Source organism: Callorhinchus milii, unplaced genomic scaffold, assembly GCF_018977255.1.
Source record: "Callorhinchus milii isolate IMCB2004 unplaced genomic scaffold, IMCB_Cmil_1.0 Scaffold4, whole genome shotgun sequence".
NCBI lineage: Eukaryota > Metazoa > Chordata > Chondrichthyes > Chimaeriformes > Callorhinchidae > Callorhinchus > Callorhinchus milii.
The window spans coordinates 25,732,506-25,759,422 of NW_024704745.1; the positions used below are offsets into that span (position 1 = coordinate 25,732,506).

Genomic DNA, 26,917 nt, shown 5'->3' on the forward strand with positions numbered 1-26,917 from the left:
CACAACATACTATTTGTTGCTCCTGTTCTTAATTCTGTGCTTTCTCAGGAGCTGCCTTTTCAACCTTTGGTTCAGACCCAATACAACATACACAACTCAGCCTCATAATGGTCATCCAGTCAAAAAAAGATTAGTGCTAATGCGATTCCAGGAAGCAGCTATATGTTGCCAAGAACTTTGAATTTCAGGGCACAAAATGAACATAAGAACATGTTACACTATCTTTTTACACAGTCCTTCACCAAATCTGCTTTCCTTCTTCTCCGCGACATCACCCACCTGCATACTCAGATTATTTGCTACTGGAAGCTTGACGCCTCCATTGGCCATAATCTGGGTTCATGGACGTGAGAAATTACATGATCATCCAAGCAGAGGTCCAGAGCATTTTACAAATCTCTCCAATTAGACTCTAGACTACAATAACTTTAGACATCCCTTCCATTATAATAAAAATAATCCTTATTTTTGGTGTAGAGCTGGTTCACGTAGGAAGGACATCTCAAAGCGATCACAGGATACACTGGAAAGATATATTGTGTCATGTTCAGATGCAAAGAAAGAATCGAAGAATCCCACTTTATCCCATCATTTTCTCACCTTAATTACAATTCCTCAACCGGGTTAAATTATTTTCTTCCTGAAACTGTGCTAGCACAGGGCAGGCACAAGGCTCAGGCAAAGAAACAAAATAAATCAAAACACAACCTTTTACTCATAAATATTTCAATTGATACAATTATGTAAAAGAAAACTGTTATAAATGCACAAGTAGTCAGGTACATACATATTTGGCGGGTTTTGGGGGGATGGGGTCAATAGATAGGACAACCACTAATGAGGTAAATATAGTTAGAGATTATTAAGTGTCATAAAGAGATTAAGAATTGAACTCAGCCAAAATGAAGATGTAATCATTCTAGAAAGCCAAAGGCAAACTGTGACAAGTTATTTCTTCTTGGAGTGTCTTAGGCATTGTAAAAGGTCCTACATCACATACTCCAGTTTCTATAGCAACAGATCGAGAGTGGAAAAAAAACATAAAAAAGATGATTAAAGTGGAATTGCCTTAGGATTAATGTTTTCAACTTGCATACCAAATATGCCTTCACTAGAAGATAAATAACTCCACAGAATTAATTCTGATACTTAAACTAAATCATTCATTGATACATGTTGTGCTGATAAAGTAAGGTATGTGAGAGCAGAGGAAATAGAACCTGTGTTGAAGTGTCAGCAAACACTTCCAGGTCCAATATAGCATGGTCAGATGTACAGTAAATCTGACATTTACTATTCTGCTGTCAAAATATGCAAACCTCATAAAAGCAGCTCTACTAAACCAGAACAATACTTTCATTTTCATAAACCAACCAGCCACTCCAAATTTTTGACAATCTGATGGGCAAATATTTCTAATCATATTCCATTCTCCATTTAAGAAAGAAGGTAAAAATGTTTTTGGAAATACCTCTACTTTCTCCCTCCTCCTCACAAATAATGCTAGTGCATGTTTCCAACTGAAAATCCCTGGGACCGTCCTTCTTCTAGTTAGATACCACTTCTTGTATATATCTTGACAGTTTCTTCTCGATCAGTCTAGTCAGAGGCAATTTTCTGTGTCCACAAATGGTGACCAGCAAGGGAAATATTTGCATCCAACAAACAATAATAATAATAGTCATTGAATTGATATTGTGTTTTTTACATCAGGAAGACGTATCAAAGCACTTCAAGGCATTTACTGTAATGTGTAATGATTGCATTTTTTAGGTGACACTGCTGAAGTAACAGTTCACTTTTGTTCTTTTAATTGTGAAACTTTTTTTTGAAGTTGCATGTATTTGTTACATGGTAGGGGAACGGAAGGAAAAAGTATGCAGTAATTATTTCCAATTCAATGTCATAAGTATTACATTTTTGCTCCCAACTTTACCATAACTGGTAAACCAGGAAGGGAGAGTATTCTTGTACTCTATTTCAAAAATGGTTATTATTAATATTTAAATTAATTTCAAAGATATAAAGAAAAACAGAGACTATGCAAAATATTTCAAGTGTTTTGGAGTTCCCACACGTATGCGTGGAGTACCACAAGTTTGGTTTGAATGAAGAAGGTCCTTCAGCCCATTTCATTCCTCCAGAATGCCCTTCTCCTATCCTCATATCACATAATGAAGTTGCATTTTAAATGAGTCCAATTGTTAATTACCTTCTGGGTAAATAAACATTTCTCGATATCTGTCCTGAAATAAATAATCTTTGCCACTCTATAGCTTTGCCCTCTTGATCTACTGTTTCAGTGCATCTTACAGTTTTATTCTGGGTTTACTTTTTCCTTTCCATTAATTATTGTATACACCTCTATAAAGACACTCTGAGTCATCTTCTCTTAAGACTGAGTCTAACCATTTCTCATAGCTCATTAATTCATCAAACATTGGAGATCATCCTTGTTGCTCTCCTCTGCACTGCCTCTAGGGTCTGCTCAGCCCCTTTATGTTACGGTGACCTGACTATGTGTAGTACTTGGTTGTTCAGTTCCTATTTGGGGTTCCTCAGTAAGGAAACATACATTGAAAGATCTTGGAAATCAAGAAGGAAGTGGTCAATATTATTCCAGAATCACTTATGCCTCACAAATCTATTAAAAATCATTTTGATGGGTAGCAAAATCAGTGAATTAAGGTTATCCAAAGGATACAATTTACTTGAATTGCTAGAAGGCTTTTGGCTCATTTCTGTAACTGAAGTCTTTAAAGAAGATGAAGGTAAATGGCATTTATGTCAAGTTAATTAGCTGCATTGATAATTGGTTTGTCAGGTTGCAAAATGTAGTGATATATGAGCAAGTTTATACACCTAGGGCAGTTATTAATGATGTTCCACAAGACACTGCACTTAATCTCCATCTCTTGACAGAATTCATAAATTCTATGGTGAAATATTTCAACTAATAGCTATATATTTTGCTGATTGAACCAGCCATGAGGCCAGTTGAATATTGTAGGAAAGACTGTTAGCATTGATAAGCAGGTGAACATACAAAAATGGATATTGGCAAAGAGGAAAAGGAATGAAATTATCTCAATTGCCATTTGTTATAAATTATTTAACTGCACAGCTCATGAATAAGGCCATATTCATATTATTATATGCAGTGTTACGATTCAATGTTTCGGGGGGAAAAAAGCATGGTGTGTTGGTGTTGGAGAAGATTTAGAAAGATAGAAAAGATTTTAATTCTGGATTAGACAACTTTCAATTCTAGATAATGAAAAAGGCCAGCAGATTTCAATTGGTTTCCACTGAAGCAAAAAATAAAGTTGAATTTAATATAAACTGCTATGACATTGCTTAAAGATGCGGATATCAACCTTCCATTTAACATATGATCTCAGAAGTCAACATAGTGACTTCTTATTGGCCTCCCCAATACCTCCCTCCATAGGCTGCTGATCATCCAGAACTCTGCAGCCCGTGTCCTCTCCCGGACCAGGCTCCACGACTTTATCACCCCCATCCTCACCCAACTCCACTGGCTTCCCATCACACAGGGAATACAGTTTAAGATCCTGGTCCTCATCTTCAAAGCCCTCCATGGTCTTGCTCCCCACTACCTCTGCGACCTTCTAACCCCCTACCGTCCTGCCCGCTCCCTCTGCTCAGCAGGCTACGGCCTGCTTCACGTTCCCCGCCTCGCCCACCCCACCATTGCCACTCCGCCCCCACCTTCTGAAACTCCATCCCGAAGTCCCTCTACCTTGCCCCCTCTCTTGCCTCCTTCAAGACCCAGCTCAAGACCCATCTCAAGACCCTCCTCTTCGACCATGCCTTCGGTCAACCTCCTTTTCCACTCCCTGCTCACCACCCTCGCCGATTCCCAGCTCGGGTCCAAAACACTGATTGTCCAGTGCCTTGAGATGTCCTCCTGACATAAAAGGCACTGTACAAATGTAATTTTATTGTTGTTTATTAGTGTTCTTCTATGCGTCTGGCAAGCCTCAAGCAAAGACTACACATGAGAAAAATTATTAGCATTGCGTTTCAAAGATTGCTAGACATATGGAATAGACTGCCATCTAAAGACGTTAATCTGCTGACTAATTTTTTTAAAAAAAGAACTGCATGAATTCTTGGTTAAGAATAATATTATAATAAGTGCAAACATGGGAGTATCATCTATGGAATGCAAATGTTCAGAGTTGAATAATATAGATGATATGATTGACTTGATATTCTACAGTTTTTGGTCAATTACCTTTACTGGTCAGGGAATTTTACCTCTTAGATGTTTGAGCTAAAATAGTGGTGGCCAACCTTTATGGTCAGCCAACAAAATGTATTTTCTTGATTGAATATTTCTTGATTTATGCCCCAAATCAAGACATATTCAATCAAGAAAAAACTGAACACACACTACCTATCGATCGAACACTGACTAACCTATACCCATACAAAGGTTTGAGGGCCCGCTTCTTGACAGCCCCATGGGCCACTCTCGGCCCGAGGGCCTTAGGTTGGCCACCACTGAGCCAGACACTTATTCTCCCCTTCAGTGGATTAAGATGGGAAATCTATGAAAGTCCATCATTTCATATCAATGGTTCGCAAGTAGAAACAATATTGCAAATATTTTTGCCATTATACCACTTTTATTTTCATAAATCTAGAATCCAAGGATTCTTTAATGAATATCAATTTCATTAGCATCTTAAAAAAATTATCATATGCCATTCCATCACCATCTGCACAAACTGACTTAGAATAGGTCAACCCAGTTTACAAATATTTGCTGTTTGCCCAAATCCAAATCTACACTAGTGAATGGTGTTTTCAGAATATTGCATACAGAAACCAGGTATTGCAGAGTCATTGATTGAAGTACACCAAGTTAAATGCTCATCGCTGCCAAAGTGTTTGCAAGCTTACAGCAGAGCAGCATTACATTATTTTTGAGTGTTACCAAGCAAAGGTTAGGCACTTCCTCATAGGTAAAAGAACCAATGTACTAATCCACAGGACAACTCACAAATCAATTGATCTGGTGTGTCATTCTGGCTCAGTGGTAGTATTCTCACATCTGAGTCAAAAGTTTGTGGGTTCAAGCCCCACGTCAAGTCTTGGAACTAATATTCTCGGCTGACACTCCAATGCAGTCCTGGGGTTGTGCTGCATTATCAGATCATAGAATCATAGAATCATAGAATTGTACAGAACAAAAAGAGGTCATTCGGCCCATCGAGTTTGTGCCGGCTCTTTGAATAGATCATCGGTCTTCGGATGAGACGTTAAACTGAGGTCCCATCCACCTGTCCAGGATCCCATGACACTATTCGAAAAGAGAAGAAAGTTTCTCCCGGGGTCGTGGCCAACAATCTCCCAAATAAAATTGGTCTCTCACTCCATGGCTGTTTGTGGGACACTGCTGTGTGCAAAATGGCTGCTGGGATCATCCACAAAATACCCCAGTCACACTACTTTACAGCATAACCTGTGAAGCTCTTTAAGACATCTCAATGATGTAATAAGGTGCTATATTAAATGCAAGGTTTATATTATCAGGTGGAATTGGCAGTATCAGGCAGCAGAAGCGGCCCAACCTCTCGGTTAGAATGAAAATAAGGGGAACAAAATCCATATTAATGTCTTAACAGGTGTCCCACATGAAAAAAAATTGTAATGTTCCATGGTAATGGAATTAAATTCAGTGATTATCAAAAATGTGCTTGCCATTCATCACATGATATCTAACATTGGAACCATTAGATTAAACCACATGGGATGTCAAGCTCTGAAAATACCCAGCTGCCTGTGCTAGGCTGCCAGGTTTACACCAGGAACACAGAAGTTGCTGCATCTTTCATTCTGTGCGAGTTCAACAATAGTGGGTTTCAAATATTAATGGTGAAGCTGCACAGATTGCTTTTACTGTCTGTGAAACTCTCTGCAGTCTTACTCATCCCCGGCTGAACTAGATTTACTGGAGCATGCAATGACCCAGGCTTTATGCCAGTGAACAGTTGGTATGACAGCATAATGATAATACAGGTAGTTGCATGTTACTGTATTTTACCAAGATACTGGTATTGTTGGAAAAAGCACCATTTAAAAGACTAAGATTTCCCTCACTACTATTCTTCAGATATTCTTCACTGCCTACTCAATCCACGACTGTTTGTGGGAAACTGCTGTGCGCAATTGGCTGCTGCGTTTCGCCCCAAAAAAATATACAGTCAATTCACTTCACAGTATATTCTGTGAGGTGCTTTGAGATGTCTCAAAATCTTGATATGGCGCTATATGAAATGTAAGGATTATTATTATTATATCTGTGTCAAAAAAAATCTTGGAGATCCACTTCTCTCATCGTTTTGGTCCTCAAAAAACACATTCTCAGCACTCTTTTGGTACTGTCCTGAATTCCTCCCTTTTTCTACTGTCTTAATAATCACAGTCTGTCCTCTTTAATCCCGAACACAAACTCCCGATCTTTACTCACAATGTTACAGAATATGCATGATCATTATTTAAAGGACAACCTGGCTTCACAGGCTGACTAGTTAGAAATTTTAGTAGAACAAACTATTACAATCTATTACATTCTCTGGCCCAGAACAGCATACAGACAAAATCAATAGGGAGGTTTCAAAGAGAGATAGACAGATACAACAACAACAACAAGATTCCATTTATAGAGCGCCTTTCACGTCGGGAGGACATCCCAAGGCGCTGTACAGTTGGGTCAGGACCCGAGCAGGGGGGAAATGGTCAGGGAGGGAAGGGAGGGAGCGAGGAGGGGATAGAGAGTCGAGAAGGGAGCTGAAGGCACGGTCAAAGAGAAAGGTCTTGAGACCGGCCTTGAAGGAGGAGAGGGAGGAAGCAAGGCGAAGGCACTGGGGGATAGAGTTCCAGAGCCTCGGGGCTGAGAGGCTGAAGGCCCGGCCACCAATGGTAGGGCGGTTGGGGCGGGGGATGTGAAGCAGACCGGAGCCAGAGGAACGGAGGGTAGGTAGGGGGATAGTAGGTCGGAGAGGTAGGAGGGAGCGAGGCCGTGAATGGCCTTGTAGGTGAGGATGAGGATCTTGAATTCGATCCTCTGGAGGATGGGGAGCCAGTGGAGGTGAGCGAGGGTGGGAGTGATGTGGTCGGGAAGCCTGGTGCGGGACAGTACACGAGCTGCAGAGTTCTGAATGACCTGCAGCTTGTGGAGGGAGATGCCGGGAAGGCCGGCGAGGAGAGAGTTCCCATAGTCCAGCCTTGAGGTGATAAAGGCGTGGACCAGAGATTCATGGGTAGCAGAGAAATTAAATTAAAAACCTTGCATTTGATTATAACGACTCATTGTGTCATTGAGAAGTCTCAAAGCGCTTTACAGGATACTGTAAAGTGGATTGACGGTATATTTTGTGGGCAAAATGCAGCAGTCAATTTCCGCACAGCAGTGTCCCACAAACAGTCAAGAAGGATTTTTGGCCAGGTATTAAGGAGTATGGCAAAAGGATGAGGCATTGGATTAAAACATCTACAAGAATATCTGCAAGAAAGTGGCAGAGGGTTCAGTCAAAGGAGTAAGGCTTTGAAAGGAAAGAGGAAGGGTGAAAGATGAAGATTTTGGTAGAGAGTGCTAGAGGAGGAAGGGGACCATTTGAAACATGATGTGAACGTCTCTATAATAATAATAATCCTTGCATTTGATATAATGCTTTTCACCTCTTCTAGACGTCTCAAAGCGCTTCACAGAATATACTGTAAAGTGAATTGACTGTATATTTATGGGTGAAACGCGGCAGCCAATTGCGCACAGCAGTGTCCCAAAAACATTCGTGGATTGAAGTGACCAATTTATTATTATTTTTTTCTTGAGGGATTATTTTTAGGCGTGTGGAGTAAGGAAACTTGCCCAAGGTTTCGCCCTGCCAGGAATCGAACCCAGGTCTCTTGCTTGAGAGGCAAGTGCTCTAACCACTGAGCTACAGGTCTCCTACTTGTACTCCTATACCAAATACAAGGAATATTATGTTGTATTTGATGCCCAATTTATACTGAATGCAAAGCTTTGGGAAAAGGAGAGACAAGAGGAAAAAATTGGAAGACAAAAATTAGTAAGAAGAAAAAAAGAGAGTACTGGGATTTACTGCAGTTCTTTTGTGTTTTCAGTATATTTTTTGACCTTGACAGTGAGTGTATTACTTTCTGCTTGTCAAATTGACAGTTGAGTGTATTATTTTCTGCTCAGGGAAAATTAAATTCCCTAACCTTGAAGGTGCATGCTTCTAATGGGATTTTCCCATTATAAGTACATGTTGTCAAATTTATTAACAAGGAGAGTACAACTCCCTACAGAACTATACATTTGACATTTCAAGTGAAAAAATATTGTCAATTAAGCAGTTTAAGTGCAGCAAACAAGAGCAAAGGCAATAAATCCAAGCCAACATTCATTTTTGAAAAGCAGGTTATAGTGAACAAATTTATTGGAATAGTCAAGTGCTTAATATATATCTTCATTCACAGATAAGACATGATAAGATGGCAAGGCTAGTTAATCAAAATTATGCCTAAAGTAAAAGCTTATAGGATCAAGGAGAAAGTTCCAAATGAAAGATGAATTTAATTGACAATTATATTATGTCAAATATAACAATAAATTGAGGTATTTCATAATATTTCTTATGAATACTGACTTGTACGAACACGACTCCAACTCAATCTGTATTGGGAGTGGCTCAAAGTGACTTGTTCAACGCACTTCCAGATACTGAAGAAGATTCACATTTCGCAATGAAGAAATCAATTTAATTAAGAAATCTGTAAGGCAACCTATCAAAATTGACCCTTCGGCTTGTTAGTAATTTTTTAAATTATCCTCAAATATTTTGGAAATCCATTGTAAATATTTCATTAAAAAATTTCATCAGTGCTGGCAAACAATGCATTACTTCATTGTCAGTTAAAGTTCTGATCAGGTGTCTGTTTCCAGTTCTTTAAACATCCCATTTATTATACTAGAGATGATGACACTGTATTACAGCCTTTATATTACTAGTGGTCTCTGGAGACAAATAATAGTGTACAAGAACTTTTCTGACGGGAAAATCCATCTCGAAGTCACGTATTCAGTTTTCTACACATACCAGAGATCCAACTCAAGCAAGATAAGTTGAAGATTGCAGCAACATCATAATGTTAAGTATCCAATGGGGGTTAAGCCATTCACACACACAACAAATGATAGTTATTTTGATATCTCCACTTATCATAAAATAATAATAATATTTATACTTGCATTTGACATAGCATCTTTCACATCAAGAGGAATACCCAAAGTGCTTCACAAGATAAAGGGCAATGACTATGTATTTTGGGCAGAATCACCACAGAAGCTTGGAACAACACTGTCTGATTTAAGGTGCATCTTAACGTACTCTGAGATGTCCTCCTGATGTGAAAAGCACTATATAAATTGTATTGTATCTTCAAACCTCGGCTACCATTTCTTGACTGTCGGACATAAACCTCAAATAGTTCTGATTCACACATAATAATTTCGACATACTTGTGAATGACTTCACAGTGTCTGCATTTACACAGAATGTCATTTGCAACACATGTTCTCAGGAAATCTGGAGCCCAAATAAAACTGCTTCACTCTAGCCTTATTTGGATTCAAAACCTCCCAGAATTTAAATATAAAAACGACATTCAATAACAACATTTACATTTTTATAGAACTTTTCACATCTGGTGGATATGTCGAAGAGTTTCACATAACTGAATGGAAGCTGGAGCGTGGGGTGGAGGGGCTGAGAGTGGCCGAAAGTGTGGTCAAAAAAGTAGCTTTTCAGGTGGGTGTTGAAGGCTGGGAGGTAGGGAGCAAAGTGGAGGGACTCAGGGATTGAGTTCCAGAGAGCTAGAGAGAGAGAGCAGAAAGGCTGAAAGTTTGCTCACCAATGGTGAGGCAGGGGGATATATAGCACATACACATATACAAGAACTGACAGTATTTTTTTAAACCACCATATAATAACAATAAATCATAATAATCCTTGCATTTGATATAGCGCTTTTCATGTCGGGAAGATGTCCCAAAGCGCTTCACAGTACACACTGTAAAGTGAATTTGTCACCTCAAGGCTGGACTATGGGAACTCTCTCCTCGCCGGCCTTCCCGCCACCTCCCTCCACAAGCTGCAGGTCATTCAGAACTCTGCAGCTCGTGTACTGTCCCGCACCAGGCTTCGGGACCACATCACTCCCACCCTCGCTCGCCTCCACTGGCTCCCCATCCCCCAGAGGATCGAATTCAAGATCCTCATCCTCACCTACAAGGCCATTCACGGCCTTGCTCCCTCCTACCTCTCCAACCTACTATCCCCTACCTACCTACCCGTACCCTCCGTTCCTCTGGCTCCGGTCTGCTCCACGTCCCCCGCCCCAACCGCCCTACCATCGGTGGTCGGGCCTTCAGCCTCTCAGCCCCAGGCTCTGGAACTCCATCCCCAGTGCCTTCGCCTTGCTTCCTCCCTTTCCTCCTTCAAGGCCGGTCTCAAAACCTTTCTCTTTGACCGAGCCTTCAGCTCCCCTCTCGACTCTCTTCCCCCTCCTCGCTCCCTCCCTTCCCTCCCCTTACCCTGACCATTTCCCCCTCCTCGCTCCCTCCCTTCCCTCCCCTCACCCTGACCATTTCCCCCCTGCTCGGGTCATGACCCAACTGTGCAGCGCCTTGGGACGTCCTCCTGACGTGAAAGGCACTTTATAAATGGAATCTTGTTGTTGTTGTTGTTGTTGAATTGACTGTATATTTGTGGGCGAATGCGGCAGCCAATTGCGCACAGCAATATCCCACAAACAATCATATGGATTGAAAATGACCAATTTATTGTTGTTTTTTTTTTTGGAGGGATTATTATTAGGCGTGTGGAGTAAGGAAACGTGCCCAAGGTTTCGCCCTGACCTGCCTGGAATTGAACTCAGGCCTCTCACTTGCAAAGCGAATGCTCTAACCACTGAGCTACAGGACTCCACGAATCCACCATTCATAATATAATAATAATTCTTGCATTTAATATAGCAATTGTTCTGACATCAGCACTGCATTATCTAGATAAGTCAGTATTCGGGTTGATTTATGCCATAAATAAAGAACTATTCAATCAAGACAATGTAATTTGTTGGTTGACCAAAAAGATTGGTCACAATTGGCATAGAGTATATGAGTTCCAAGTCCTGATGTGTGGAACCCACAAGTTCTGAGAGTGTGATCAACTGAACTAGGCTAACATAAAAATACAGTAACTATATATGCTGCCCCTAAATGAATGTCTCATGGCATTCTGCTTTAACACCAATCTGGGAATGTGGCCTTGGCACCTGACAGGACAACAACATCCGAGCAGGATTCCAGATTCAATAGTTATAAATCATCATCTGAGTCTCGCATTTTAGACTCCATTGTATCTAGTAATTCATATTCTCCTTGACTTTTAGCAATTGGCTAAGGACTAACCTGCACATTTACTAGAATGTCTTTTTAATTCAAATTATGTATTTAACTTTTAAAGTGCTACTGACATATATATACACATTGCAGTTTAATGGGAGCTAATGAATTAAGAAACAAAGTTCACACAAACAATGGATATCAGTAGTCATTAGAAGACAGTGAACAAGACATCTATAATAGAACAGAATAACTATGCTATTTTCTGTTACAGAAAGCCATTATAAAGTACATTTATATTCCGATAATAAAATCATAATTGCCATCAAAAAAGTACCTAATAAAGTAATGAACTGTTTTCCCAATACATGATGTCTTAGCAATAAGCCCTATTAGTGTGACAATGAACAAATACTTCAAAATGGCTTTCTAAATTAGTTTCAATTCTCCAGAAAAAATGCAGAGGATCATCACTATTGTATTTGCGGCCTTTCATCTAAGAAGTGCCAAACCCGTATCTGTATCTGCACAATCCTGATTAGCTTTTAATTGGAAATTAGAAAAATATCTTAAAAGGAGAATTATGAAAGACCATAGGGAAAAGGCTAGAGAATAGGACTAAATACATAGCTCTTTTACAGAGCAAGTACAAGCACAATGGGCTGAAGCAGCCTTCTGTGTTGTAAAATTCTAATGACTTCTGAAAAGCTTTTTTCATAGTCATAGCTGCAAACAGCTTAATTTAAAAATCCAGCATGCTAATGTTTACTTTATAGCTAGCAAAAGTATAGTTCCTTACTATACAATTAAACAAAGGCCCAGTAGAGATAATATCCAATGATAATAACTCTTACATTTGGTATAGTGCCTTTCATGTGGGGAAGACATTCCAAAGCACTTTACAGATGTAATGTAAAGTGCCGTGATTCTGTTTTGTGGGCAAACTTGGCAGTTAATTTATGCAACACAGTGTGCCATAAACAGCCATGAAATGAATAACCAATGTTACTTGGGGGTTAAACAATAAACGAAAGGCAAAATACTGCAGATACTGGAAATCTGAAATAAAAGCAGGAGTCACTGGGAACATGCAGGAGGACAGGCAGCATCTGATGTCAGAGTTCTGACAAAAGTCATCGACCTGAACTTATTTAACTGACTTTCCTCTCTCCATAGATGCTGCCTGACCTGCTGCGTGTTCGTGACTTCTGTTTTTATTACTTGGGGGATTGTTGGCCAGGAAGAAATTGGGAGAAATTGCCTTCTCTTTTCAAATAGTCCTTTGGATGTTTAAAGTCAACTTGAACAGACAAACTTGGTTTAACGTCTCATCCAAAGGATGGATATTTTCTTAAAGAGAGTAGAAGCATGAGATACTAAGCTTCAGGATGCACTATTTATTTTAAGATAATTCTCATCTTATTTTAAATGCACAATTAACATTTCTAACAGTTTAGGCAATAAAATAAAAATATGTATACAATCCTTCCACAACAATACTTTCTGATCTGATTTTTGTTTTATTTAGAATCCTCAAAGAAGAATCAGGGACCATATTTCAGGACACTGACTCAGTACCAAACAGACACATGCCCAACCTTTGTGCCAAAGTCAATCAGGAGGGTTGGGCACCCATGGCCTTTTGTGATTGATTGAAAATTGCATTTGATAACACCATATTCCAGAATACATCAAATCTATTATGAAGCATTACATTTTTCACCCAAACGTTGAAACCAATTGCAATTAAATGGACCGAGAGAACATATTGTAGAACAAATTAGTTGTCTCAGAACTAGTTGAAACCTCTACAAGTAGATATCGTAAAACTAATTCCAAACATAATGTTGTCTAACAATTCCTGAATAGCACCTGGAGATGGACCACACTCTGTTTTTCGGTACGTAATTCCAACATCACACTTCAGGTTTCCTTACCTTCTTTATCATCATGTCGAATAATTGCATCCTGGATCATGTCTGAGGAGTTGAAATGGATCCTATTTTTCTTGCCATGTTTGTGTTTATGTTTGTACCCTTCCTGTTTTTGGAGAACCTTTTCACGCTCATAGTAAGCCTTGATTTGGTCACAACGCATCCGTTTCACCAGTCGTTGCCGCTGTCCTAAAGGGAGGGACTCCAGTAAACACTGGTCGATTTCCATGTCATGTGTTCGGAACACATTACAGAGCTGGAAGCAACCTGAATAAGACAAATTAAATGCATCATATCAAGAGTGACAACCAATCATCAGTAAACTTACCAACTAGCAGAGAAAAAATGCACTTGTCCATTTGCCATCAAAATCAGTAAATTCACCTTTCATTTAATTGTCTCTTGAGTTATGTATAAAAAAATCAAACTAAGCAGTATCAGCAAAAAATGAATGTCTCGATGACTGTAACTACTAAAATATAAACTGAACGAATACTGATTCATAATTACCTAACACTTGTAATTTTTAATAATGTCACTTTTCTGAATTTCTTCATAATTTGCTAAACTATGTAGTAGAGATCTTTAACCAAACCTACAGTTAAAATCAAACCCAAATGCCTAAAGCACCATTGAATGAATTAACCTTTGTCTCAGAAACGTGCACTTTTTTGCTAGTTTAACCTGAACTTGACAGGGTACGCTGACAAATGAAGTTCAAGACCGACAAATGGAAAGTACTGCATATTGAAGAAGAAATAATAGGCACAGGTACTTCATGGAGAGGTACAATTTGACACGGAGAAAGGTGAATGACACCTAGGAGTCCTAGTTGACTCATCGTTCATTATGACAAAACAGTATGAGGCTACAATAAACAAGGCAAATGGGATGCTAGGCAATTTTGCCAAATCAGATGAGTTAAAATCCCTCAACGTTATGCTTAAGCTATATTGAGCTCTGTTGTTTTGTACAGTTCCGATTGCTGTGATGGTAGAATGTTATCCAGGTCCGAGAGGCATTGCAGAGGAAACAATAAAGACGATTCCCAATGTTGAAGCAGTGAGTTTTGAAGAACAGCTGGATAAGCTGAGCTTTCTCAGCCATGAAAAGTTGTGTCTCAGAGTGAGTAATAATGAGGAATACACAATGCTAAATGGGATACGTAATTTAAATCAAGGTGAAAGCCAGCAGAACAAGAGAACACATGTTCAGCGTTCTGAAGGGCAATTTTGGAAACATAAAGAAGTATCTGCTTTACAGTTGAAATGGGTGATTACAAAGAGTGGTAGAGGCCAGGACACTGAACTCATCCAAACTACTGAATAGCTTGATGTTGGAATGAGAAACAGCAAGGTAGATTTTCTGGAAAGATAAGATCAAATGGATCAAAGTGGTCTTCATTCAGCCTCACTTATAATCATGTGCTTCTCCTTTCAGACCGGAAGATGAGATAGCCTGGACAGCAAATCTCTCAATGCCTATTTTAAGGTGTTTTATGATCAGCTAAGGAACACATGCTTAACGTGGCTCAGAATACAACATTGTGCTCAATCATGTTCCATCATGATCAATTATGACACAGTGACCCATCTGATGCTCAATAAGTAGGGGAAGACATGGTCAGTAAGAGCAGCTGAAGTGCAATGTCACTTTGGTAATACAGATTTCAACTTGTGTGTGGAGTTTCAACTCTAGGAGTGGTTAGTACCCAAGCCAACAAAAATAATTGGCTCTGGACACCGGTACAATATCTGTGCAGTGTTCACTGTCGGGGAAAATCATAGTCTTACTTCAGAAAGAATGCTATTACATTCCATTACATTCTCACGTGGAACCTTCAAGAGTTTACTGTGAGCACTTTCAAATGATACGATCTGAGTGATGGTCGAGTGATGGCTTTGTAATTTCCATTAATCCTTGAATTGTATTTATAGTTCCTCCTTTCTCAACTAGATCACCTCTATATGTTAGATTATTGTGAGGATTCAGGTAAGAAACCTTTACTTCTCATTGTTAAGCATTGTTCTATATTTGCTGTTGTACTAATAACACTACGCACAATGTTTAGGCTGTCAGGTAACTGTCTGATTTTGTGTTGGTTTCAATTATTCTGAAGCTTTTAACAACATGATTACTTGTCGGAACATCTCCTGACAAAGTGGTGATACACTACAGCACTCATACAGTACAATCATACAGTACTCATTGATGTGACTGTAGTACTAAGAGTAGTTACTGCTACCCTTACCATAATGTTATAGATGTCTACCCACCTTAATAATAAATTAAACGCGCCATTTTGCACAACCAGTTGCCACCTTCTAACCTTATGACAATGCTTGTTCTTACTTCTTAGCTCACCATCAATATCAGACTAATTTTTCATTAAAGGCTAACTTTTCATTAGCCTTTCATGTGTACTGAACCCAAGTGTAGCTATAATTCAGCTCTGAGGCACAGTCTGAATGAAATACATCTTATACATTCCAAGTATAACCAACAGACAATATCTCTTCTAGCCCAGGAAACAGCAAGTGTTAAGTCCTTTTCTTTCTTCTTCTTGAGTGGGGTCAGTTTTAGCCGGCCTTTTCTAAACCTATACTACAAGTTCTACAGGTGTTCAGCCACTTTCATTATAGGGTAACAGAAGAATAACAGAACAGATATAGAAATGGAGTTGTCTTGCAGATAAACAAGCAGCTGTGAATGTATAATTCAGAAAGTACTGAATTCTATAAAGCGCTGACCACTAAATATAGCAAACATTTTGTTAATTGTTTAAACTGGGAACCCCATTACTTTTATTTTAGTTTGAATCACTGATCTGCTAAAATTACTAGGAAAAATATTTGATCAGTGAAATATTTTCACATCCCAGCATTAATAATCATAGATTACAGTTTATTGAGCAGCTTGTATATTTTTAGGAAATATATTTTCATTACAAATCATATCATACTTATGGATATTAAAAACTTTTGACTCAAATACAAGCAGATTCCTGAATTCTTTACAAACTCAGGTGAGATAGCCCTGAGGCTCAATGGATAAAGTCACCAAGCAGCAAGCATTGTCATAAGGTTAGAAGGTGGCAACTTTGACTTAATAATAATAATCCTTGCATTTGATATAGCACTTTTCACGTCTTCTAGACATCTCAAAGCGCTTCACAGAATATACTGTAAAGTGAATTGACTATATTTGTGGGCGAATGCGGCAGCCAATTGCGCACAGCAATGTCCCACAAACAGTCGTAGATTGAAAATGACCAATTTATTATTGTTTTGGTTTTTGGAGGGAGTATTATTAGGCGTGTGGAGTAAGGAAACTTGCCCAAGGTTTCGCCCTGCAGGGAATTGAACTCAGGTCTCTCACTTGCAAAGCGAGTGCTCTAACCACTGAGCTACAGGACTCCACAGGACTTGTCGTCTCGGCTGAGTTAGCTAAGCTCAGTCAGGGCAGTATTTAGGCTATTAAATCCCATCAAGAATCTTCTGATCACAGCAACATGCAAATAAAAGATACCCACTTATTAACAAAGAGCCATTGCAATGGAGCAATAACTCATATACATAGACTGTGTGTTTGCACGTGATTCAAGTATCCCTCATGATGCCATTGCTTGTTTAATTTTCCAATGTACAACACAAGATCTACGAGAAAGACTTCCATAGTGCAAAAGATGCTACTTGGTTTTGATTATTTATGTGAACAAACATTTTCTCTATGCTGATACCGAATATCCAAACTAATTAAAAACTAACAAAGCAAGAATAAATAAATGATGAAATAAGTACGTTTAAAGAACCAATAATTTATAGTGGAAAATCCATGTAGAAAATCCCTGGTGGGAGGGTAAAATGACTAAGATTCCCCAAGGATTCTTATGATTTCCCTGTATTTGCTAGTTGAGCCAATTTAATGCCTGATTTCATGGCTAAAGGCTATTTTTAACAACAGAATGAAAATGATTCTGAAATTAACTTATGCACATCTTTTTCCACAAAAACACAAACACATTTCTGTAAATATTCATTTTAATTGGTCAGATAAGTTAAACACTAAGTAAATCCACAAATACATTAACTCATGTAAGTGATTCTTCAAAATATGTTTTCCTTTATTTTTAATAATAATAATCCTTGCATTTGATACAGTGCCTCATCACAATGTCGAGGCATGTGAAAGTGTTTTTACAGTATTTTGCTGTGAAGTAGTGCTGATGTATTTGTAGGCAAAATGCAGCAGCCAATTTGCATACAACAATATCCCACACACAGCCATGAAGCAAATGAACATTTTATTTTGGGGAATTATTGGCCAGGAGACTGGGAGAAACTCCTTTCTCTTTTAAATAGTGTCATGGGATCTTTAAGGGGATGAGATCTTTATTTGTTCAATGAGACAAGTGGCCAGATAATGTTTTGTTTTTCATCAATAAATATATTTAGAAATTGATCCAACAAAATGTATTATTTAGTTTAAAATTGCCTTTTATTGCTAAATATCTTTATTGAAAGAGAGTCAAATAAAGGTTCTTCTATAATAGTAATCAAACAATCCTTACTTTTTTTTAGTGCTTCATCAAGTTGTTGAAACATCTCAAAGCATTTGACAGGGTATTTATGATAATAATAATAAAATAATAATTCTTGAATTTGATATAGCTCCTTATCACATTGTTGAGACATCTCAAAGCGCTTTATTGTAAAGTGTAGTGGCTGTTTTAGGAAACATATTTTAATTACAATTATATTTTAATTATTATATCATTATTGTGGATGTTTAAAACTTTTAACTCAAATACTAGTACATTCCTGAATTCTTTACAAACTCAGGTGAGATAGCCCTTATGGCTCAATGGGTAAAGTTATCAACCAGCAAGCATTGTCATAAGGCTAGAAGGTGGCAACTTTGACTTGTCATCTAGGCTGAGTTAGCTAAGCTCAGTCAGGGCAGGATTTAAGGTATTGAATCCCATCAAGAATCTTCTGACCGCAGCAACATACAAATAAAATATATAAAATAATAATAATCCTTGCATTTGATATCGCGCCTTATCAAATTCTCAAGACGTCTCAAAGTGCTTCACAGAGCATACTGTAAAGTGAATTGACTGTATTTTGTGGATGAAACTGGCAGCCAATTACACGCAGCAATGTCCCACAAAAAGTCATTGATTGAGTGACTAAATTATCATTATTATTTTATTTTTATTTTTGAAGGGATTATTACTCTTAAATATTATGAAAGAGAGTCAAATAAAGGTTCATTATGAGATATTCATTATTCACCCAATGAATTAGTTTCTAACCAGCATGGCTCAGGAGAAATAACACAGGTGAGACAAATTAAACAAAGTGGAATATAACAATCAGGCGTTCATATACATTACCAGTAGGGCCTTGCTACTGTACATCAGATTTCAATGCTGTGAAAATGACAATACCTATTGACATATGGATCAAAGTTGGATATTTTCAAGCACAACTGCATATTTTGCTCAAACTATATTTATATCCATGTTGGTTATGGATTTAACACAAAGCACTGCACCAGTACTGCATTGGAGTATCAGCTTTGACTGTTGAGTTTAAAGTCCTGACGTGGTGTTTGAAGCTTACAATGTTCTGACTCAGAGGCAAGAGTGAAATCAACTGAGCCAAGTTGTCATCTTGATGGAGACATCAACATTATTGACTGAATGGCCTCCTATTAGGTTGATTTATATGGCTCCATGTGTTGGATACCTTCATACTCTGTGGAGCAAGAAAAAGGAACTATTGATAACATTGGGAATTTGCCACCTTCAGCATCAAGTCCATTGAAATCCTGCGATTAACCATGTTCATACGCACATCAAATGCATCCAGATATCTGATACCCACTTATTAACAAAGAGCCATTGCAAATGGAGCAATAGTTCATTTACATACACTGTGTGCTTGCAGACGTTTCAAGCATCCCTCATGATGCCATTACTTGTTTAATTTGGTCGGAAAAACATGGCAGCCAATTGCACACAGCGATATCCTACAAACAGGCGTGGATTGAGTGACCACATTATTAATTTTTTTGGAGGCATTATTACTCCTTGAAAGCGATCCACCAATCTACTAACAAATGGGTTCCTACTTACTGCTAGGTAAACAAAGGTGTGTGTGTGTGTGTGTGGAGTCAGGAAACTTCAATAATTAATATTTCAATATGAATCAAACCTGGGTCCTCTCGCTTGCGAGTCGAGTACTCTAACCAGTTTGCTATAGGACTCCACACGATGTGTAGTGACTGTATATTTTTAAATGAACAATATCCATGCATTGGGACTGAATATGCAATTCCAGTGGAATCGCAGGTTGCACCAGCAAATACTTGATGGGGCTGGGGAATTACTTCCTTCTGTGCTGTAATTTCTTTTATTGTATGATTCAATTTTTGAACAGCATAAGCTCGATATGCTAAGACTGTCATACATATCTCACTGCCACCAACATTGTTGCTGGACCACATTATGTATTCATTCCAAGGAATTCTCGAACTCCACATGACTTTGGATTATTATTGGATTTTAAAGCATTATTAGTTCCCCATTCACCCTGTAGCAGAGTGATCAAATCACAATTTATTGGGCTGGATCTTTGGCAGCTTCATGTGAGCTGGCACATAAGTCATTTATTGCACTTGTGTCCACAAACCAAAGCATCAAGGTACTTGGTTTTCACGATATAAAATCATACTAAAAAAAAATTAAAAATATAATTTTTCTTAAATCCACACATGCTTAAGTCAGCCAGCTATTGACCCATCTTTAAAAATGTATGCCTTAACTTATTTGTCTACATTGTTTTTTTAATGTAGAAACAATACAATGAAAGTGTCATAGAAAACTGTTTAGAAAATTGTCTTTGACCAACATTGGAAGAAATTAAGTTATATAAAAAATCTGCTTCAGGCAATCATTTGTTTTTCCTGTTAGTAATGGACCACTATCTGTTATATGTACACTGATATATAGTCTAGCAAGTCCAATATTGTGTTAAACAATGAATGTTACCACAAATATTCCATTCAAGAAGCAATTTTACTTTTTAATGCACATCATGTCCATTTTTTGCAAATAGTCCAGTCTCATTATAATCATCAAACAAGTGTTATAGGGAAAACTGACCATGTTCACATGATGGATTTTATTGTAGAACATTTGTGATGAATGTTTAATGAACTATATATTTTGTGATTAAACATCAAAAGTCATCATACTATGAATATAAATTAAGTTGCTTGTCCTTGCAAAGGGTCGTGAATAATAATTTACAATATAGAGGCAGACTATAAATGCCAAATTTAGATTCTGGAAAACAAATATGGTGTGTTTAAATTGATGCAATGTCCACGGTATAGCAATGTGCTATCTAGGGTTTTATCAAACACTGTACTAGATAAAAGTATGTGGACTGTACTATGGAATGATGTCTTATATTAATGTGATTCTGATAAGTGGCAGAAACAAGTCTATAGTGCTTTACGTGACAACAGTATACTTTGTTCTTATGATTTGCTTATGCCGTATGCGCTTGTTTATTTTTATATACACACATCACACACACTCTTATCATACTGTACATCTGAATACATACACATATGTATTCTGTACACATTCCAATTGTTGTAACAAAATACTACTGCTAGCTTATTGCTGTCATTTAGTGTACCAGTCGGCTTCTAGATCAAAGGAAACAGCAGACACATCAATGATGTGGCCAGAGTTTTCTAAACAGTTCTAAACAATGTACACCCTTTGGGTATCTGTTAAAAAAAAAGTTCAACTAACACTGTGCTACACATTAGCCTATAGTTCAATTGTTTTCATTACCTATCACCTGAAAATTAATAATTTGTATTGGGCATGAGTGAAATTGAATAAAATTGAAATAGCAGAAGAAGGAAAACATACTTTGCAGTAACGAATACTTTCATGCCACCGGATTGTGTGATGAACCCATTATCATTTCACTGGCATAAAATGCCATCGGAGTCATTAATAATGCACTGGTAATATTCCATTATAATTATATTCTGCTAATGTGATTTATTGTGTTTAATTTATTTATGCATTCACATTATGGAAAAATTAAAGATCATCCTGCAACGGCGAGGTAACTTCAAAATAACTCCCCAGAGATTGCAGAAGGTGACCTTGGGATACACACAAGGACATAGGAGGGCACAAGCCTTTTTGACCATCTAGAACTGTTCTAAATCTTTTGCAGAAATGATAGTTCCGAGGTCCTTTTACAATATTAAGGCCACTGCAATTTTTGCTGGCTCACTGATAATTTATAAATATTAGTTAGCTAGTGAATCTGCTTAAACTCTCTTTTAAAGTTATTGGAACTGAAACAAAAATATGATCTCCAGATGTATCTGAAAATGTCAGAGTTTTTAAAAGTGTAACCTGAGCAATTTGTAATTCAATTGAGGAAAGGCTGAAAATGCACTTGGCTGTATAGCTGCAGTGTGAATGATGCTTCAAAAATGAATAAGGTATTTTGTCACATAAAGCAATTTCTAATATTATGCACATAGAGCCAACTCATGGGATCTCATCTCCGTGGCAATCCCAGTTCAGAGCTAAGGGTTTCAGAGAGGTCAGTGTAACACTTCTGGAGTTCCCTGGATGAAACACACTTTATTCCCTAAGGTGCTTTTTTAGTTCCATTTTGCAATATATTTCAGATCAGTGCTTTTTTGGCCCCCAATATCCATTAACAATGCTGCATGCAAATTATTGCAAATTTATTGCAAATAAGGACAGTAAAAACTAAATATCTTGTAGCAGTTTTGATTATAAAGAATCTATTCTGAGGCAAGTCTTACTTAGAGAAGGCTTGCTTTGATCTATGGATATCTGAGGAGTTTTTCATACTCGTGAGCAAAAGCTTAAGAAACAAGATGGAAGAATGATCATCATACTTCATTAGGATAGACAAACTATTTCATTATTAATGCTCAAAAGTTAATACTATTGGTGGGTAAGATCTTCTTGAACAATTACACTAGGGATAAGATTAGCCAAGCTTCTGTTATGCAGAAAAATATGGTGCTGGATCCAATTTAGTACATCTCTTAAGATACTGACAATGGTTTTTTGAACTGAATTCATTCTTCTGCATTACTGATTATGTTACCTAAATTTTATGTTTTGGTTCACTACTAATTCATTCAGCTTCTGGTATAAATCCTGTTTGCATTTAAAGAAAAATACTGTTGTCAAGTACACTTAAGTCTTTGAAACAAAAGACATTGGAAGAATGGTGCATTAACTCACAATTGTACCTATAATTCATTTACTCTTTGCATATCACAACACAGAACAATTGTGGCAGTTATTGGTTGGAATGTATTATTTACTTGTATCACTCAATCATGAAACTCTGCACTGCTCTTTGAAAAACAATTGCTCTTCCAAGAGTGATATCCTGACTGGAGCAACTTTATGCAGTTGTGCAAAAATGATTAAAATTGTGATCTTAGAAAATCATTAAGAAACTGTGAAATACATTTGATTTAGCACCCTTAACATCAAGATAACATCTCAAAACACTTCACAGGATATATGTAAAGTATAATGCAGGCAAATGCAGCAGCCAATTTGCACACAGCAATGTCCCACAACAGCCATGGACTGAGTGACCAATTTTATATGGGGGAATTTTAGCTAAGATACTGGGAGAAACTTCATTCTTTTTTCAAATAGTGCCATGCGATCTTAAGGATCCACCTGTTCACAGTTCCATTGTAATTCATTGCTCACTTCTGTAACTTAAATTTAGATGATGAAGCAGATTAGTTTTTCTCTAAACAAACAGCCAACATCACTTGGCTCAATGTCTGAGCATTACTTTAGCTGTTAAACTAGGTCACAAACTAGAAGCTAAGCTATGTTTCTAATCGTATCCTGAAGATTAATTAGTCATCTCATTGCTTAGTGCAAATAGCTGCTATATTACTTATAAAACCAGTTACTACACTTGACAGCAATTACTTGTGAACTACTTTGAGACATTTCAACATCATAAGACACAAAACAATGCAGTTCTTTCTTTCTACTATTACTGTTCCCAGTTTAGCTGCTGAAGTGAATACAGATATCACAGGGTTTAAATATGTAACCGTATCCAGTGATACACAATGATTTATTTATCTGTGTTTTCTAATTAGTTTATTTACATTCAGTTTCATTTAATCCTCACAAGATGAGAATAGGATACTTGACAAGTTAAGAATAGCCATTTTATTGCTTGCCTCAATTAATTCTTCTGACAGCCATCTTTAATTTAGCAATAGATAAAGTGACAACAATCAGCCAATAAGTAAAGCCTATTCTAACAACTGAAGATCATATCACAATGCACTATAAAAACGTGTTCCCAAGTGTGAAAAGGCTACAACTAATTAACAGTAAAAATGCACTGAACTTGTCAAAACCACACTTTTAATGGTAGGAGGCACATGTATCTTTGGATCCCTCCACCTTGCTCCCCTCTTTGGCTTTTTTCAAATCACACTTGAAGACTTTCTTCTTTAACCATGTCTTCAATCATTTCCCCTCTCTTGGCAACTCGGAGTCAAAGCACACTGCTGTTAAGCTCTGTGAAATAGATGCTCACCGAGTGAAGGGCACTATATAAATGCAAGTTTCTCTTGTTGGATAGAATAGATCTGCTAAGAGGCGATGTTTGGGGTTTACACTCTTGCCTTGATACAAGCTCTCCGCCCATTCACAAACATTTTTTAGATTCAGACTCAAGACGCCTAACAAACCTTTACTTTGCCCCTGGGCAGGTCTCTAAACTCATTTAAGTAATAGAAACAGATTGATGCTGCAATTTTGCTATTCTGGAACAATGAGATCAAATTGATCAACGGGACTTCTTCACCCAAAATGACTACAATATCATTATAAACATGAATTTATAAACATTGTCCTCACCTACAAAGCCCTCCATGGCCTCGTCCCACACTACCTCTGCGACCTCCTAATCTCCTACCAACTCACTCACTCCCTCCGCTCAGCCGGCTCTGGCCTGTTGCACGTCCCCCGACCCACCCGCCCCACCATTGGGGGAGAGCCTTCAGCCACTCTGCCCCCAACCTCTGGAATTCCATCCCCCAATCACTCCGCCTCACCCCCTCCTTAGCCTCCTTCAAGTCCCGTCTCAAGACTCTCCTCTTTGACCATGCCATTGATCACCCCCCTTCTCCTCCCCTCTCTTCTCCCCCCCTGACTCCAGCTCGGGTCTGACATGCTGTACACTGTCCAGTGCCTCGGGACGTCCTCCCAACGTGAAAGGCGCTATACAAATGTAATCTTGTTGTTGTTGTTGAGTGAAACTATCACATTTTAAACAAATTCAGAAGATAGATGTCATTATTTAGCTACATGGTTTGGCAGCGTAATATAATATAGACAGCTCCACAAATACTGTGAATACCACCTCTTGGATAATCACAGGATGAATGAAGAAGCAATTGACTGCCCTGGTCAGATTTCATCTCCCTCTCTTTCTAGGCAGCTAAAGTAAGCTGAGGGAAAACTTGTTCCAGATAGGAGACGTGTCCTCCATTCAAGCTTGTGAGTGAAAGTAAAATCTCTGTTGTTGCAACACTGAGCTAGCTTTTGGATTGGTTGAACAAATGGGCACCCAGTTTAATGTTACCACATCAGTGGCTCCATGGTGACTATCTTCAGACATGTTAGACACAGACTGCTATCCACTGAATTACACTGAAACGCCTTTGCAATATCTAGATCTGCAGATGTGTGGATTTACGACCACTTGCTGTGATTGAACCTGGCCAGATTTTCATTTCAGGCAGTCTAATTAAACTGTTTCTGGATGATTTTGTTAACCGCTCACTGAGATGTCCAAGACAGCGCTGAATAAGATTGGTGGCAAGAAAAAAATCATTAGAGTTACAAACATATGCAGTGGGGAATTCATGCATAACAGTGTTCACTGGATGTAGTTTAGCTGATATGCATAGTCATGAGATGGCAATATACGATACCAACAAAATATCCAATGTACCAACATATTAATCGTGCTGGTCATTCAGTATTTTGCCTTTTCGTAAATCAGCAAGATTTGAGTATTCTCTATTGTCAGTTTATTTAAATAAAGGACAAAGATCTTGATGGAAATTTTGATAAGTGAGGTGCTGCTAAACACATTTCTGACGTGTTTAGCATCACCTCATTTATCAAAATCTCCATAAATATCTTTAAAATGCAGCAAAAAACCTGCAATTTATAATTATTAAATTTACAAAATACATATGGATTATGCTCCAGTCTGGTTTCAACTACTATGGGTTGTTCATGCAATTTAAATGTAAACCTTCTGGTTATTGCAAACTTATCAATTAAACAATGTTTTGGGCTTGTCATCTATCATTCACCAGCATTCTCAGTTAGAACCCTGAGAAAAAGGACTCATACTGATTCTTTGATTTGTTTCCTAATTGCTCTATGTGCCTAACCTATTGATCTCCCTCCCTCTCCCCACTCTATCCGTCTTTAAATTCCACCTCTTTGACTAGACCTTTAGTATTCTCCCCTTCTCAACTCCAACCCCATCATTGTTAATGAAGTTTGAGACTTTACCAGGCTTACGCTTATTCACTGGTTTGAAAACCTGGATCATGATCCTTTTTAACTCTTTGTTCAAATGAAAACAGATGTGATTTGTGAATCTTTCTTCAAAAGAGGTATGTAGAAATCAATCAATCAGCTTCTCCAATACACTGTCCTCAGTAATTTTGTAACCATTTTTCTCCAACTGAGTTTTGTAATTTTGTAAACACAGCAGTTAATCAGGTTGAAAAAAAATCAATTTCTATTTCAATTTGGTATTGACTTTATACAACGACTTCAAGAGTTCCACGACAGAAAACGCAGAAGAAATTTTTAGTTCAAATATGGGTAGGAATATCTGTTGTTCAGCAATAAATGCTGCAAAGATTAGATTTGTAAAGATAGATTATAATCTATTATTTGATTTTTTAACCTATCTTCACTGTGTACAAGATGTGAGCTTGACTCAACTGCTAGCACTCTAACCTCTGAGTCAAAAGGTTATGGATTCAGGATCCGTCAGACTTTGAGCTCATATTTTAGGCTGACAATCCAATACAGAGTTGGGGGGAGCATTACACTATCAGATGTGCTGCCGTTGCATTAGACAACAACCCACAGGTCTGTCTACAACAAAAACGGAAGTCGCTGTCTGTTTGCCTGTTCAGGTGGATGTAAAACCGCACTTTCGAGTCCATTATTAACAAACCGCCAACGATACATCTCGGCAAATGTTTTTTCCTCCCACCCCCACCAGTCACCTGCGGGACACCCCAAGGTTCCATCCTTGGCCCTCTTCTTTTCCTCATCTACATGCTCCCTCAGAGCAATATCATCCACAGACATGGGGTCAACTTCCAGATTATGTGGTTGACACCTAATCTACTTCAAGGTCTTGAA

General features: G+C 38.1%; 1 protein-coding gene and 1 non-coding gene across 2 annotated transcripts in view; both read right to left on the reverse strand.

Moving 5' to 3' along the window:
* The window catches only part of myo16 (myosin XVI), a 247,081-nt gene that overhangs the window by 208,262 nt on the left and 11,902 nt on the right, over nucleotides 1-26,917 (reverse strand). The window contains exon 2 of the mRNA XM_042334636.1: nucleotides 13,381-13,644. Within this exon, the coding sequence (XP_042190570.1) occupies nucleotides 13,381-13,644 (264 nt within the window). The remainder of the gene's footprint in view (nucleotides 1-13,380; nucleotides 13,645-26,917) is intronic.
* trnae-cuc lies at nucleotides 7,912-7,983 on the reverse strand. The gene has a single exon. It is a non-coding gene; the product is annotated as a tRNA-Glu (tRNA).